This window comes from Dromaius novaehollandiae, chromosome 2, assembly GCF_036370855.1.
Source record: "Dromaius novaehollandiae isolate bDroNov1 chromosome 2, bDroNov1.hap1, whole genome shotgun sequence".
NCBI classification, from domain to species: domain Eukaryota; kingdom Metazoa; phylum Chordata; class Aves; order Casuariiformes; family Dromaiidae; genus Dromaius; species Dromaius novaehollandiae.
This window is the reverse complement of record NC_088099.1, coordinates 143,793,760-143,808,310: the sequence shown is the minus strand read 5'-3', so window position 1 is coordinate 143,808,310 and position 14,551 is coordinate 143,793,760. Positions and strand designations below refer to the sequence as shown.

Sequence of the window (14,551 nt, the reverse complement as noted above, 5' to 3'; positions counted from 1 at the left end):
CTCTGTTCCATAAAGACCAGTCCCACTATCAACAATACACAGAGCTTAATGATACTCACTGTCAAGTTGTCTCTCAGTAACTGCATTATTAGCGTGCTGTCTTTGTATGACTCTTCACTTAATGTATCAAGCTCAGCAATTGCTTCATCAAAAGCCTAGAGTTAAGAAACAAACAACTTCATTGGCCAGGCTTCTAAAGGTTATGCAAATAATTTAACTGGGATATTTTTTTTCCCCTTAGACTTACCGTTTTTGCAAGAGAACAGGCTTTCTCCGGGGAATTGAGAATCTCATAATAAAACACGGAGAAGTTTAGAGCCAGACCTAATCTGATAGGATGCGTTGGCTGCATCTCCTTTTTACTGATTTCAAAAGCTTCTTGATATGCCTGTTGTGATTGCTCCACTATCCCTTTAGGGCAAAGAACAAACACACACAAAACCACAAGTAATTCAGATACTGTATTCAGACATACAATTGGGGCTGTGTTCATGTTGGCATGACAGAAGTATGTCAAGAGTGAATGCTTGTGAATGAGCACATTACTCAACATGTCACTATTCTACAAAGATTTTTATTAAATTAAACTTTTAAATGGCTAAAAAAGGAGCTTCTCATTGATCAAATCATAGGTTCGAATGCCTCCCTGCTACCCTGTGACCACCTGTATTTACAATCAAGTGTTTGCAACACTTCTGTAGCACTTGAGATGAAAAACACCATTTAAATCAGAATGTAAAAAATTAAAGTTTTAGCTACACACAGGTTTGATACAGTATCACAATTTCAACATCTTTAAACGCTGCAAAGCATTTGAGATCCACATTTTAACCACAAAAAACACTGATGATCTTTGTCTGTTAAACGTGCCTGATCCTTCCAGTAGCTGTCATTCATACATTTGCGTTCGAATAGCTTAGCAAAGGTAATACATAGCATCCCTCAATCTGATTTAAATAAACATTTTTAAAAGCCTCCAACATAGTTCCATTTCCAGTGCAGCTATGGAAAGTGTTTTTACCTAAAAGTTCTAGTACTCATATGCTTTGAAGTAAGGGCTAGGAAATAAAAGTTAGTCTTTTTGTCAGAAACTCATTTTCTGCGGTTCTTTTAATCTGTTCAGTTATGTAAGTTAAAAACATTTGGCAGAAAAAAAATCCACTTATATAGCATATATTAAGATCTAAGAGCACAACAGATTCCATTCTCACTGAACACACTTGAACTTAGGAGCAGACTATGCCTGCACAAGTCGGAGATCATAGCCCAACACAGCTCAAAAGTTAAACTATGCCCCTGATGACTGCAGGAGGTAAGAAAGTGCTAGACACTGAGAACAAAGGAAGCGTTGTTCCTGAACTCTGAAAGACTGTTAACAGCATCTGAGAAAAAGGGAGGGAGAAAGTTATTCAATTCAGATGCAAAAGGATTCAAATCACAACATTTCTGGATCAGACTGAAAACGCATCCAGTATCACCTCTGCAAGACTGCCCAATTGTATGCATTCAGAAATACTAGAAAAAGAAATCTTTAGGCTAAGGACCCAAAAATGTCTCAGTAGTTAAGCAGGAAGTACTTAAAGTCTGAAAAATACCTGAATATGAATATTCAGGATGCCTACGCAATTGCTATTTGTTCTTCTTTAAACATGCACAGAAATTATAGCATCATATTGTCCTCTTTGGCATGAAAGAGAAGGATGCTCACTTACTGGACAACTATTCAGCACTTTGTTTTTTTTCCTTCACTATTCCTGTTTCCTCTTACGTGCAATTTACAAACTGACTTCAAATCTTGCTTTGATGTCTGAATTCATTTTCTTACAGGCTTCACATCACTTATCATTGTAATAACGAAGTGCTTGAAAAAAATCGTGCCTTGAAAGTTGCCAGAAATTGATACATTACAGTTGAGAAGGACTGGTTTTACTGGAAGTTGATTTTAGATTTCAGAAAGAGTGAGAAGTGCTCTACTCTTCCGTAATGCTAGAGTGTAAATGCCTTAGAAAATGCTGCCATTTATGAATGCTAAAACAAGCAGCATGAAAAATAGGTTGCTTCAAGGAATGAAGCATAGCATTTGATTTTTAATCTTTTTTCTAAAACAAATTAATTGAAAAAATTTGAGCATTTTCCCCCTTATTTGAGAAAATACAGTTACCTTCTGAGTACTAATACAGGGAATTTAGTGCATTTGATGTAAAATTTGACGCATTTATTAATTGTGAAATTATCCAGTATAAACTATTTGCAATAATTTTAACCTTAAGCTCTTTCTAAAGAGTTACATAATTCTAAAGTTCCAGGCTAAAATAGCAGTATAGGGTTACTCCACAGCAGACAAGAAAACCCGTTTGATACAATAAGCAATCTGTTTTATGAAGATAAGAATCCAGACCCTAGAGTTGGGAGCTTCACACTGCTGCTGGTATTCATTGGAAAAGGCTGATAGAATGCTGTCCAACTAATGGGCTACTATTTCCTAAACCACAATTATCAAGTGCTCTACTACAAGGTTAGCTGTCACAGATAGCATGCAGGAAAAGCCTGCAAGACTAAACACTTACAAGAAATTTTAAGTTTGGGAGCCATAGCAACAAACTGGACAGGTTTTCAAAAGATTTTCTTCTTTCCCTGGAAAGTGAAAACCCGCAGAAGAAATGCTCAGCCAAGAGACTGGGTTGAATAAAAATTAATTTTAAAATGAGTTTAATATCTGTACAGTCTAATTTTAGAGCCTACAGCTTAGTCTCAGACAGAAAAATAAACTTTGAGACTCTAAGTATTGCGCCTTCCAGGTCTGTGAATTAGAGATTACCAAAAGGAAAATAATTAGTCTTTTTACAATGACAGTTCTAAAATACTGGTTACATGTGCAATTCTGTAGTCAACAAGAATGGGTCAATTTGCATGCAGTAAGCAGTCAGAAGTCAAACCAAGCCTATTCCCCTAAGTCTTAGAAACTTCATTCAACTCTCTGTTATCCAGCATAACGGGGAACTGAGCTACCCTAGGTAACGTGGGTATAACTGGATGTGCCACAAAGCAAAAGCAGACACGTCTGTCTCCCTAGCCTCTTGAAATTATTGTAAGTTCAACAGGACATTCCAGCTATATACTGACTTCACCAAAATCAAGTTGATTTCTATGAAGAAATGGCTTCATACGGCTTTGCAGAAATCATATAGATATCTCATACTACTGGGATGACTTACTAGCTTGAGAACAGCATTAAACCACAGGGTGCCACACATTCATATAGCACTACATGGAATCTAACAAGCTCTATGACAGCAAAATTACACTGAACATCAGCTGTGCAGCTCAGTGGCTCTCCAATAATCCCTGGGGGATTCAAGTTCATACATTCAGAGATGCTGTCTATACATTCCCAAGTATCCCATATTCCTGCAGGCTATCTAACCTGTGTCTGCAAGAAAGCAGCTCAGGGCTGGCAGAATATTAGACTGGGCTCTGTGCTAAAGTTGCTACGCTGCTCCCAGTTCTAAGCTGGCCCCAGGAAACAGTTTAGCACCGTTCACAACAAACTATACCTAAATGTAATATAGGTTTAAAAAAAGGAGGAGTCAGCACATGATTTTGGTGTCTCCAACTACAGCAGTTAAGCCACCTAATATATAATTAAGAATAGTCTGTATCACAGATTCATAAATATTAAGTATCTCATTTCAACTTTTCTACTGAAATTCAGGTGAAGCCAACTTACCTACAATTAGGACAAGCGGCTTACATGAAGACTTAAGAAACTTTAGGCAACAAAGAACATTTGGAGATTAAACCAGGCATAGTTATGGAAGACAGTTTTCCTAGGAGTAAGGTACTAGTCTTCCTTTCCAGGTGGATTCTAGTCTCCTTGCCCAATGAATCTATGTAGATTGTTTTGCATGCTGTAGAAATGCAGCAGAATTGGCAAGAAAAACCTTCAAAAAAGCTAGACTCCAGGCCCTATAAAGAGGTAAAAATGATACTCAGCCAGGGAGAAGATGCATAAAACAGTACTTCCAGTGATAAGGCAGATACACGCATGCATCAGAGTTGACTTCAAAATTCTGTGACTAAACATCTGTTCTCTGCTTCAAACTGCAGGGTACTTGGAAACTTTTGTAACTAATTTGAAAGCCACTGACCTATGATTTTTCTGTAGAAAAAGGAAAGCTTATTACTAAAGAAATTTACATCCAAATGAGAAGTATTCCAAAATTCGAGAAGTGTCACTGTTCCACTGAAAGCAATCTAATTTGACAAATCTTAGCAACAAGCTGACATACAATACCTTTCTTGTCATCTCCAGCAGCAACTTCAGCCAAGTAACGGTAGTAGTCTCCTTTCATTTTCAAATAGAAAACTTTACTTTCTGGTTGCGAAGCATTAGGGATCAAGAACTTTTCCAACAGAGACTAAAATGGAAACAAAGAACATAGTGTTTTGAACAAACACACTTTTACAGTTTGTTGTAGTATAACTGAACTATTGATTCAAAGTCAAGAAAGCTTTATTTTTTGTGTTCCCCCGCCTTTTTTTCCTAAATATCCTACACAGCACATTCACCTAAGGAGAATTTGTTCTGGATCACAGTTCTAGATACAAGCAGGAATGCTCCATGCTGTGAGCCCATGGGGAGGACAGGAAGGAAGCCTGTATTAATTCAGTTGATGAGCATTGAGGGACCAAAGGAAGGGTTTCTGTATGCTGTCATGTGGTACTATGACAAAAATAAGGGAATCTGAAGAGTCTGTGCAGACGGTATGCAACAGAAGTCTACATCCACAGAAAATAACAAAAATAGCTAAAATACCAGTTCTGAAATCTGAGATCCTAATATCTTATGTGCACAGGAAATGGGAACTAGGCTAATGAGGCTTACTTGCTGAAGCTCCATACTGGCATCACCAAAGGCAAGCAACTGCAAGGTGAACCTGGATTCTTGCCTCTCTGGACAGTTTACAGTCTACAGCTATGTAACACTGAAGAGGATCAGCTATTTGACTTCAGGAAACACCTGTTAGGGCAGCACATATCTTTTCCAAAACTAAGGTGGCTGCCTGGAGTCATCCCACCAAATCCTACCTGTGGGCTGCCAGTTAAGACCAGGTTTTTCTAGATTTTTCACACTGCTTATTAAATTAATACAGCAAGTTCCCAGGTGAGGCAGTCATGTAATTTAGCAAGAGTTCTATTATGATGAAAAAGTAAAAAGAAAAGAAATCACTAACTCTTAACACATTTAGCACAATTAAAATGCAAGCTTGTCAAACTTTTTGATAGTGAGTGTTTAAAGTCAGATTTCCAAAAAGCCATTTATTGAAGTGACAAAAAAAATGTGCAGAAGTGCTCTTGAATACTCAAAGTGAAAACAGAAGCTATTACATATACTTTGCTAAGGCTATGTAGCAAACATTAATTTTTTTTATAAAAAGGTTTCAGTAAAATTTTCAGCTTTTTTCATTTTAAATTACATGACTGACATTTCCGTTCTGCTTTGCAGAAATAGATGAACAAATACAGTTCAAAACCACAGAATTATGACTGCTTTACAGTACTTTTGTACAAGATAGTGACCTGCATATTAGCTGAATTATCTTACAAGATGTACTCTTGGGATTGGCATAATCTGGATATGGTAGTTTGTGACCTTTGGCACCAGCTCTGATAAGTAAGACAACCTACATAAAGTTACAGAAAATTATGTTTGTAATCGACAGAAGGAGCAAGAAGAGTAAACAATTTGTTTTAAGTATTGCTAATTTGTTTACATAAATTATGAATATTTAGCCTAGATGACTCAAACTTGGATGAAACCTGTCAAAATGAAGTGGCCTATTATGGCAGTTCTCTCTCTTCGCTCTCTCTCAACAGATAGGGCAAAAAAGCTGGGTTGACAGAAAGAAGTCAGACAAGGTTTTCCTATGCCTATGCTCCAATGAGATTCAAACTGTTAGTGGATTTTCTTTTAATTAGCTTAACACAATGGAAGATATTTATTCAGTCATCTTTAACATATTTTCAGTACTATGGGGGTTGGTATACAGCTTCATTTTATGTTTATACAAGATGACATCTAGAACACCTTGCACCTGAGCTTCCTGTCTGAATGAGAGCAGAGAAAATCCTTCAGCAAAGATATAGCACAAGCAAATGAGCAGCAGAATTATTTTTATGGAGTCAGCCACATGGGCTGCTGAGCTGCCTCACGCTCAGGTCACCCTTCTGAAGGGCATATGCTATGCAAGAAGGACTCAGTGCTGCTGGAACAAAGCTGGAGTCCGTAAGGTACATGGATCACGTACTTCAGTTCTCCTCAACTACTTATATGCTCTGTTCTCACCATTAGAGAACATCAAGATTCACAGCTATGATATTTTTCATCAGTGCCAAGAAACACTGACTTCAATGACAACTGAAGGTTTCCAACTACTAAGAATAAAGGCTGTTCATTAGTTTTTCCCTGCAGGAGTGCAATTAAGTGAGGTGTGCTGGTCTGCACCTAACCTTCTAGTACCAAGGGGAGTAGCTCTCCCTCGGTACCCTCCCTGTTAATTGATCAGACCAAAATATTTTCAATGATTCCAGAGACACAAATTATTCATTATCTGTACAGAAAGTTTGACTGAAAAGTACAACTTTACTCACTAGCACAGCACCAACCAAACTTTCAGACCTAAACTGCACTTAAGTCACAACTGAGGTAGAGTTGTTCGCAAACAACAGATTGAACGGGTGATATGCAATAGCAGACGTCATTTAAGAATGTCTAATAATAATAATAATAATCTTTGTAATTAGTTAGATTCTAGCAGGGCAGTAGCAACTCAGACAGTAGGCAAACCCTGTATTGGGGTGGGGGAAGGGTTTCTAACCCAAGCCAAATATAGCCTATGGAAAAATTCTCTCACACTTGGAGTCCTGGACTGCACTGGTAATTTGCTCATGTGTCTGGAGGAAGGAAGTCTATTCTATCTGAACACCCCATAGGATTGGTAGCCACATAAGCCACCACAGGCCACTAAACATTAAGAACAATAACAACCAGAAAACCAGAAAGCAGATTAAAATCTAAAAGCTAGCATATAAAATAACTGAAAGGAGATTTTCCCCTATCTTTTATCTAATAGTACTTACTATTCTATATAGTCAGTTTCTCCTGTCAGTACTGGTCTTTTTATTTCAGGATTCACTTTCCTTTACTAACATGAAGTTATAAACACCCTTTCAGAGGATAGTAATTTGTCTTAGAGACTTGCTGTGAAAGCAGCAATCTGCATGTAGGTGGTGCGGCTACAGAATGTCATACAGATCTGAAACCATTAAAATGATTGACCTTTTAGATTCTAACTCCAAAAGACAACATAAAACTGAAACAGGCATAAGACACATTATATTTTGTTTGATGGTTAAATCCCATCCGCTTCTGAAGAACACAGAGTACTGTCTTTTTTTTTTTAAATAAGTAACTGTAAAGCTTCTTTGGAGGATGCACTTTTTCCACATACTCTACAAGGAGCCACTACAAAGTACCTTTAAAATCCATTGATGTGTGTTCTGTTTATGTAAAACAAAGCTCCCATAGATAGTAAGAATTATTTCAATAATACAACCCATATACATCCACCTTCTCCCTCTCTTACCAGTTGATGTGACAGTTTTTACAAGTATAGAACTAACCACCACATGGGTCACTTCAACTAACAACTAGCATAATACTAGACCAGTAAACTAATCTGTAATTTAAGAAGTCTTTTAGGTGAACCACATCACTGCAATACATACAACATCCTGACAACAGAAGGAAGGCCATTCAGCAAGAGTATATTAAAGCTACATGGCATGTAGCTAAGCTCTCATGCTCATTCATGACATTCCTGGTATCATGCCAAATTCCCATCCACATTTGACATATATTAACACACACCGACTGTAACTTCACGGGTAGTTAGTTACAGTGCTTGAATCTGGTAGAAAGAGCTAAAAGCAAAAACGAAACAGGAACCCCCCCCCCCAACTCCTTAGCTGTAATTTTCAGAGCTTCTAATTTGCTCAATGGCAAAGTTTTTTCAACTTCTGTGAAACAAACCAAAGCACTGCAGTCAAGTACATGGAGAAGTAGCAGCTTTTTAGAGCACTTTTCAGCCAAAATCTGTACCAGATTGTACAAGTTATTCTAATACCTTTCATCATAAAGTCATATGCAGCCTTTCTGGAAAGATTTTCACTGGAAAATTATTAACCCTTTTTTTTAAATCATACATACATTAAACTTGAATACCAACTTTTATTAATATGCTAGCCATTAAAAGATCAGACATCAACGCAACATCTGCAACTGTGATTACTCTTAGTCAACAGCCTTCTGGTACTCTGGACTGGGAAAGGCAGCACACTCAAACTCAAGAGATGCTAGTTAGCTATGCTCATACATACCATACATAAGCAATGTCATGAATTTGGTACATTCCCCCACCCCCAGAAAGTCTGCACTAGAGAAACAGTCTTTGTCTCCAAAGATGCAACAGAGACTGCATCAGCACAAACTTTTATTATTCTACCAGTCAACTTCAATCCTGGCTTATATTAAACACTGAATGAAGATTCACTTTGTCCTTGCTTTTAGACCTGTTCTTTTGCTGTTCAAAAGCCAGAAGTGCACACAATCAACAGCTGGCAACATTAAGCATAAGCACAATGCATTTTGAATTGTTTTGTAAGCACTACACAGCCTACTATTTTGATGAAAGGCCCTATGGACTTGTTCCTATAGTTTTGCAAGATAAAGTCTTAAAGATAAAAGTTAATCAGATTCAGTTTGGAGAGTGAAAGAAGTGTAAAATTCAGTGTAAAAAAAAAAACAAAAAAACAACTATGAAACACCCCTGCTTCTTACTGAAAATTATACATACTAGAGTTTGTCAGGTTGTGGTCAGAACTTCAGTTGAAGACAGGAAGCCAACCCATAAAGACTTGAATAGTCTTTTCCTGACACTTGAGGCCTAAAACTACCCTTCCTATAAAAGCATTTGCTTACATCTTTGGCAAGAGACTTGTGTGGGCTGGTGACTATTCCCAAATTTACACAAGTACATTAAAATTAATGCCTTATTTTGCCTAGTTCCATTTAGTCCTATACATATACATAAGGGCTCAGTGTCAGCACATGTTACTGCCTGGAAATTTTAGATAATTACTAATGCACTTGAGGATTGCATCAACAGCTCAATTTAGATATTCTCCTCCCAACAAACAGGTCAGAAGAAATACAATCATCTGTTTCTAGAAACACACAGTTCTAAATGAGCAGGCAGTATCTAGTTAAAGTATTTAGAACAAGGAATATTATTTAAAATACAAAAAAATAACTATTAAGATACACAGTTGAGTAAAAACTCTAGAAATATTGAAGAGAGAAAAAGGTTTTGCTCCTGCACAAAAACCCCCCCCCAAACCCTTAAGAACAGCAAGAGTCCAAAAGAGTACATTGATAAGTATTACCTAATTTAAACAATATCAATTCTGCTCAGAGCTAATAGAGCAGGCCTTTTATTTTCAGAAAATATTGAAAACCACCTGACATATAATTATGACATTATTTCTAGTTTTGAAGATAAGCTACCTGGGAATATTTGCTGAATTTTACTTCACTTGTCATCCATCTGTGTGTTATACAGCACAAAGATGTAGAAGACGTGAAAGAACACTTCTTTAAATTCAGCCTGAAAACCTATTTCTTTGACATTTCACATTAAGTGAGAATGGCCTAATATTTTCATGATGTAAAAAGTGTTCCATTATCTTCCTTCAAGACATCACAAGAACACGAGAATGACTGCACTGGCTGACAGGTCTATTCTGTCTACTATCCCACCTGCAACAACACCCAAAAGAGGATGCTTTTAGAAGAATACAAGAGGAAAGCAACAAAATACTATGCTTCTTATAGCTTCCATCATTTGACACTTCTGGACCTCCTGAACCAGAAGTCTTTTCTGTGAATTTAGAGAACTTCAGGTTTCTCATCCACATGCCTCATGCTTGTCCAGACTCCCCTTAAATCAACATAAAGTTTTAATACCCATAACATACTATGGCAAAGAAGTTGCAGATACTTGACCACCTTTGCACAGGGAAGTGCTACCTTTGTATTGAACTTGCTTCCCAATTTCATTAAAAAAAAAAAGGTTCATTTTTGCTTATTGGATTTTATTTTATAAAAACATTAGTACTAAAGTCTGCATTTCTGTTCAGCAGACTGTCCAATAATTTCAGATCATTTGAATAATTTCAATGCCAATTCAAAATCAGAAGTCCCTATTGTGCTTTTACACCATCCAGGTCCCTAAATGCTTTTTACGGTGCAAAGGAAGAAAGCAAGTGAGGGAGGAGGGAAAAATGAGTAAGACAAACGTGACGGATATTAAGAACAAGGACATCCATCTGAAGCACTATGGTAGAACAAGAGATGAAACACTATAGTCAGTGAAAGTCCATCAAATCTTAAGATACAGCTTTTCAGATATATCAAGATATGCTTAGCAATTACAATCCAGTAGAGTACCAAGCTACTACTCATATTCCAGTGCTCCTAGGGTGACAACTGTTCATCCATAGTACGAGGCACAAAACTCTCCTGAGATTCCCTCCCCAATGTCTACTTAATATTTTCCACCAAGCAGCACAGCTGAGCATGAGTATTCTAAAGAATTACAGAAGTAAAGTATCAGGTGTACTCAGGTAGACATTCAAAAATCTTGATCCAGATCTTATTCTTATGACACACAATGCAGGAAGAACTACATGTACTTAGTTTCAAATGGAACTAACTAACCTACTAGCATGGTAACTGTAGCACACCTCTGTTAAATAGAAGTCTGTAAAGGAATAGTTTTGGTAACATCTAAGTTATTTAAAGCAGGCCAGCTGTGCTGGACAAGTTCAAGAGACCTATCATTCCTACAAAAAGCTGGTGTTTGATTTTCCATGCATGTGTCTTTCTGCCTCAGCAATGCAGTTAGAAGAGTTAAATAGACTATAAAATGATGCATGCAATTAGCTACACTGCACACATTTGCATACACACTACAAAGGGTTTAACCAAGTAATTTGCCGCCAACAGAAATATTCTTTTCACAGTCTATGTCAATCATTTGAGGAAAATGACAAACATTTGTATTTTTAAGGAGAATATTTTTAGATGATCTCTTCCTCAAACTCAGGCTTCTTTGGGACAGGCATGTCATCATGCAGTTAATTACTACAGTTTTACCTCAATATCAGGGCTCTGCAACTGCAGAGACATCCAACCATCCTGGGGAAAAGGGAGCGTTCTGCTGTCTGCCTTCTACTCTGGCCAAAAGCAAAGCCTTTTGTTTAAAACTAGCTACAGATTCCTACATACTTATTTCCTCACTAAAACAGGAGTACACAAAATCTGTGAAATACTAGTGGCTGCTGCGGCACCAGTGATCTCTGTGGTAAAACAGCTGCTGAGGCAGCATACAAGCCCAGAAAGAACCACCTGCTGCCTGCTCTCAGTACCAGTTATTCTTTCTTCCCATCAAACTGGCTGTCCACACAAACAGGCAGCAGCAGAAGTCTGAAAAAGACAAGGAGAGAAGGCTGGCTGGAAAAGACGAGGTAAGACTCACCAGCCCGGCCAGGGAAGCAGTTCAGAATTTGGGGCAAAGAAGAGCAGACTTTCAGAGGGTAGGGAGGAAGGAATTTAATTGCACAGTTCATGCAATGGTGGGAGGTGTGACACGCATAGGGACACATAGGATTTATAAGCTCAGGAAAAGGGTACACTTGATGGACTATAGTCCACAAGGCTGCTAATCTGGTAAAGATCTAGTAGAAAAATGGAGGAAACAAGGCTTGAGTAGGTAGCAGGGGATGACTGAGGAGGAAACAAGGCTTGAGTAGGTAGCAGGGGATGACTGAGGAGAGAACTAAAGGACTAATGGAGAAAAGGGAATCCAAAGAATGGCAAGAAATTTTAGCTTATGCAAAAAAAAAAAAAAATACAGTGAATAAACAGTAACTAAGTGTTTTGGTTTGTTGTCTTTTTTTTTTTGTTAGCAGGGAGGAACAAAAGCAGTATCAGATCTGGAGAAAAACACGGGAGAAAAGTAGGACATGCAGAAAAGTCATCTCTACGTTCACGCATATGCTGGGGGATAAAACTAAGTCAAAGAGGAGTGTGCATGTGCACTAATATGCAAGTGAAGAGAAAGGAGGAAAAAATAGTGCATTTACGGACACACTACTGGCCTGCATAAAAAGAAAAGAATGGTAACTGAAGCAATGGAAAGAAGTATTTCCCATTGCACACTTTTACAGGCATATATGTAGCTCTCCTTGCACATCAACCTCTGCAATTATTCCCCTCCTCAAAGAAAGATAGAGAGTCCTGGTTTAGACTATCATGCCCTCTACTAGCTTGGTCCTTCTTCCACTCTGCTTTCCAATTAGTATTTAGGGCAAGTGAAGCAAATATTTTTCATATCAGGATATACTCTTGGAGATTATTCAAAAGACTTTTAAAGTCACTCATGCCAATTATTACAGGTTTCACCAAAGTATGTTAAACAACACTTGACAGCAAAGCAGTCAAGCTCTGATGCATAGGAAAAAATACCTCTCAAGTTTAGAAACCAACTCTGAGAAAACTCATACATAAGACAGCAGCCAATAAGCCACTTACTCCTAATTATTTTTCTATTATTTCTTCTGTTGTGTGTTATAAACATTAATAAACAAAACACAGTCTCCACTTCACTGAAAAACAAAGCCAAGGTGCAACACTTACGTATTTTGTTAGCATCACCTCATAGGGTACTTCTTGAATATAACAGATCATTGGAGATTTGTGACAAGATAAAATGGTACCAAATGCCACAGGTCATTATTTTGTGAAGAAACAGAACATCTATGAGAAGTTTGTGATAATATAAAATTGAAACTAATTCAGTTGGGTGGGATTTCCTGCTAGACAGGTAGTTTTAAATAAGCTTATTGTGGCTGTACTCTAAACCAGAAGACATATTCTAGTTATCTTAAGGTTCTATAGTTTTGATCTCTGAAGAAATAATATTAAACCCCCGATAAACATGCTGTAGCACTTCTTCTACTCAATGAGAAACAAAAGTAGCAACCATTTATCCTTAGCAATTTGAACTCTTGAGAAGATCTGAAACCTGCTGAAAAACGCTATTTTAGCAAAGTAAGCCTACTCTGTGCTGGGGGAATCTGTTCAGTAAGAGACTGAAGAACTTAAGATTCCTGTTGTTAAATATTTTTTTGTTAGCTGTGTAATCATATTCAAAGGTCAATAACATTCAGAAAAAAAAATCTGTTTCTACCTCATTTGATCCACACTGAATCTGATAAAAAATTAAGAATTTACAGTGCATCTCAACAGAAGCATGCATGTCTTATCATTGCCTGTCATAGAGGGAGGCACTGCTCCTATCAGATTATAAGAAATATAAACAACTATGCAAGAGCTAACTTTCAATAGAAACGAGTTTAAGAAACAATCACACTCTTAAGACTATTCTTCCAGTTACTGTATTTCTTTCCTCACTGTATTGGCTGTTTGCCAGAAGCAAAGGATTAACTCCAATAGTACAAGCTTTTTCACTGACTTTCAAAATGGTAGTCAAATATGGTCTGAACAGATCATCACCTTTTCAGGTTCACAGCCAGGAGCTGCTGCGTCTGCTTATAGCAAAAACCAAGCAAGAGTCTGAGAACCTGCTTGAGAAATGTGCATTACTGTCAAGCGCATGGTAACAAGACAGAAATGTCCAGATAAAACCAGAGATAGCTTAGCATCTGTTTACACAGATGTATAGGGATAATACAGCAACTCTGCTTGTGTTCTAGATTTCATACTTCCACTGCTCACAGGCACAGTAAAAGCAGGTATCTTACCACAGCAGTGTTTCTACGAGTACCCTGCTGAGTAACCAGTGAAATAAATATACTTAATAGCTCCAAAAAATTACACATACAAGCATGAAACATTGGCTTCTTCAACAGCAAGGAACAGGGAGAGTATCCATCATAGTTAGGTGACTAAACTGATCAACTTATTTTGCTGCTTAAAACTGAGTCTCACTGGCAAGCACATAAGGTTCTCGAACATCAGAGGTTGCTTTCAAATAAAACAAGTTGTTACTCAGATGACTCTGAACAGTACAAGCACTATGTGTAGTTCTTATTTGCCAAAGCCAACTGTGAAGCATCAATGTCAAGTGAAATTAAGACAGCAGACAACTGGTTATAATAAAGATTTGTTCCAACAAATACAAGAGGACAAGTAAGTGTACATGTGTGTGCATGTGTAGCTATGAGAAGTATCACTAACAACTCTATTTAAATGTTTCTGTTTGTGTTCCTGCAGAGCACATTAGCCAATATGATGATATCTATCAACATTATGGACAAATTTCTTGCTAAGATTAATGACTACTGGCTCACTTTTGTTCATGAAGTTCCACTACCAGCAAATTATTTATATCATATATGCTGGCATCTA

At 37.5% G+C, this 14,551-nt stretch overlaps 1 protein-coding gene across 2 annotated transcripts in view; it reads right to left on the bottom strand.

The window, feature by feature from the left end:
• Positions 1-14,551, bottom strand: part of YWHAZ (tyrosine 3-monooxygenase/tryptophan 5-monooxygenase activation protein zeta) — a 28,011-nt gene that overhangs the window by 4,378 nt on the left and 9,082 nt on the right. For both annotated transcript variants that reach the window (XM_064507645.1, XM_064507646.1), the window contains exons 3-5: positions 4,295-4,418; positions 248-411; positions 60-155 (exon numbers count right to left, since the gene is read on the bottom strand). In XM_064507645.1, coding sequence (XP_064363715.1) covers positions 60-155; positions 248-411; positions 4,295-4,418 — 384 coding nt within the window. The remainder of the gene's footprint in view (positions 1-59; positions 156-247; positions 412-4,294; positions 4,419-14,551) is intronic.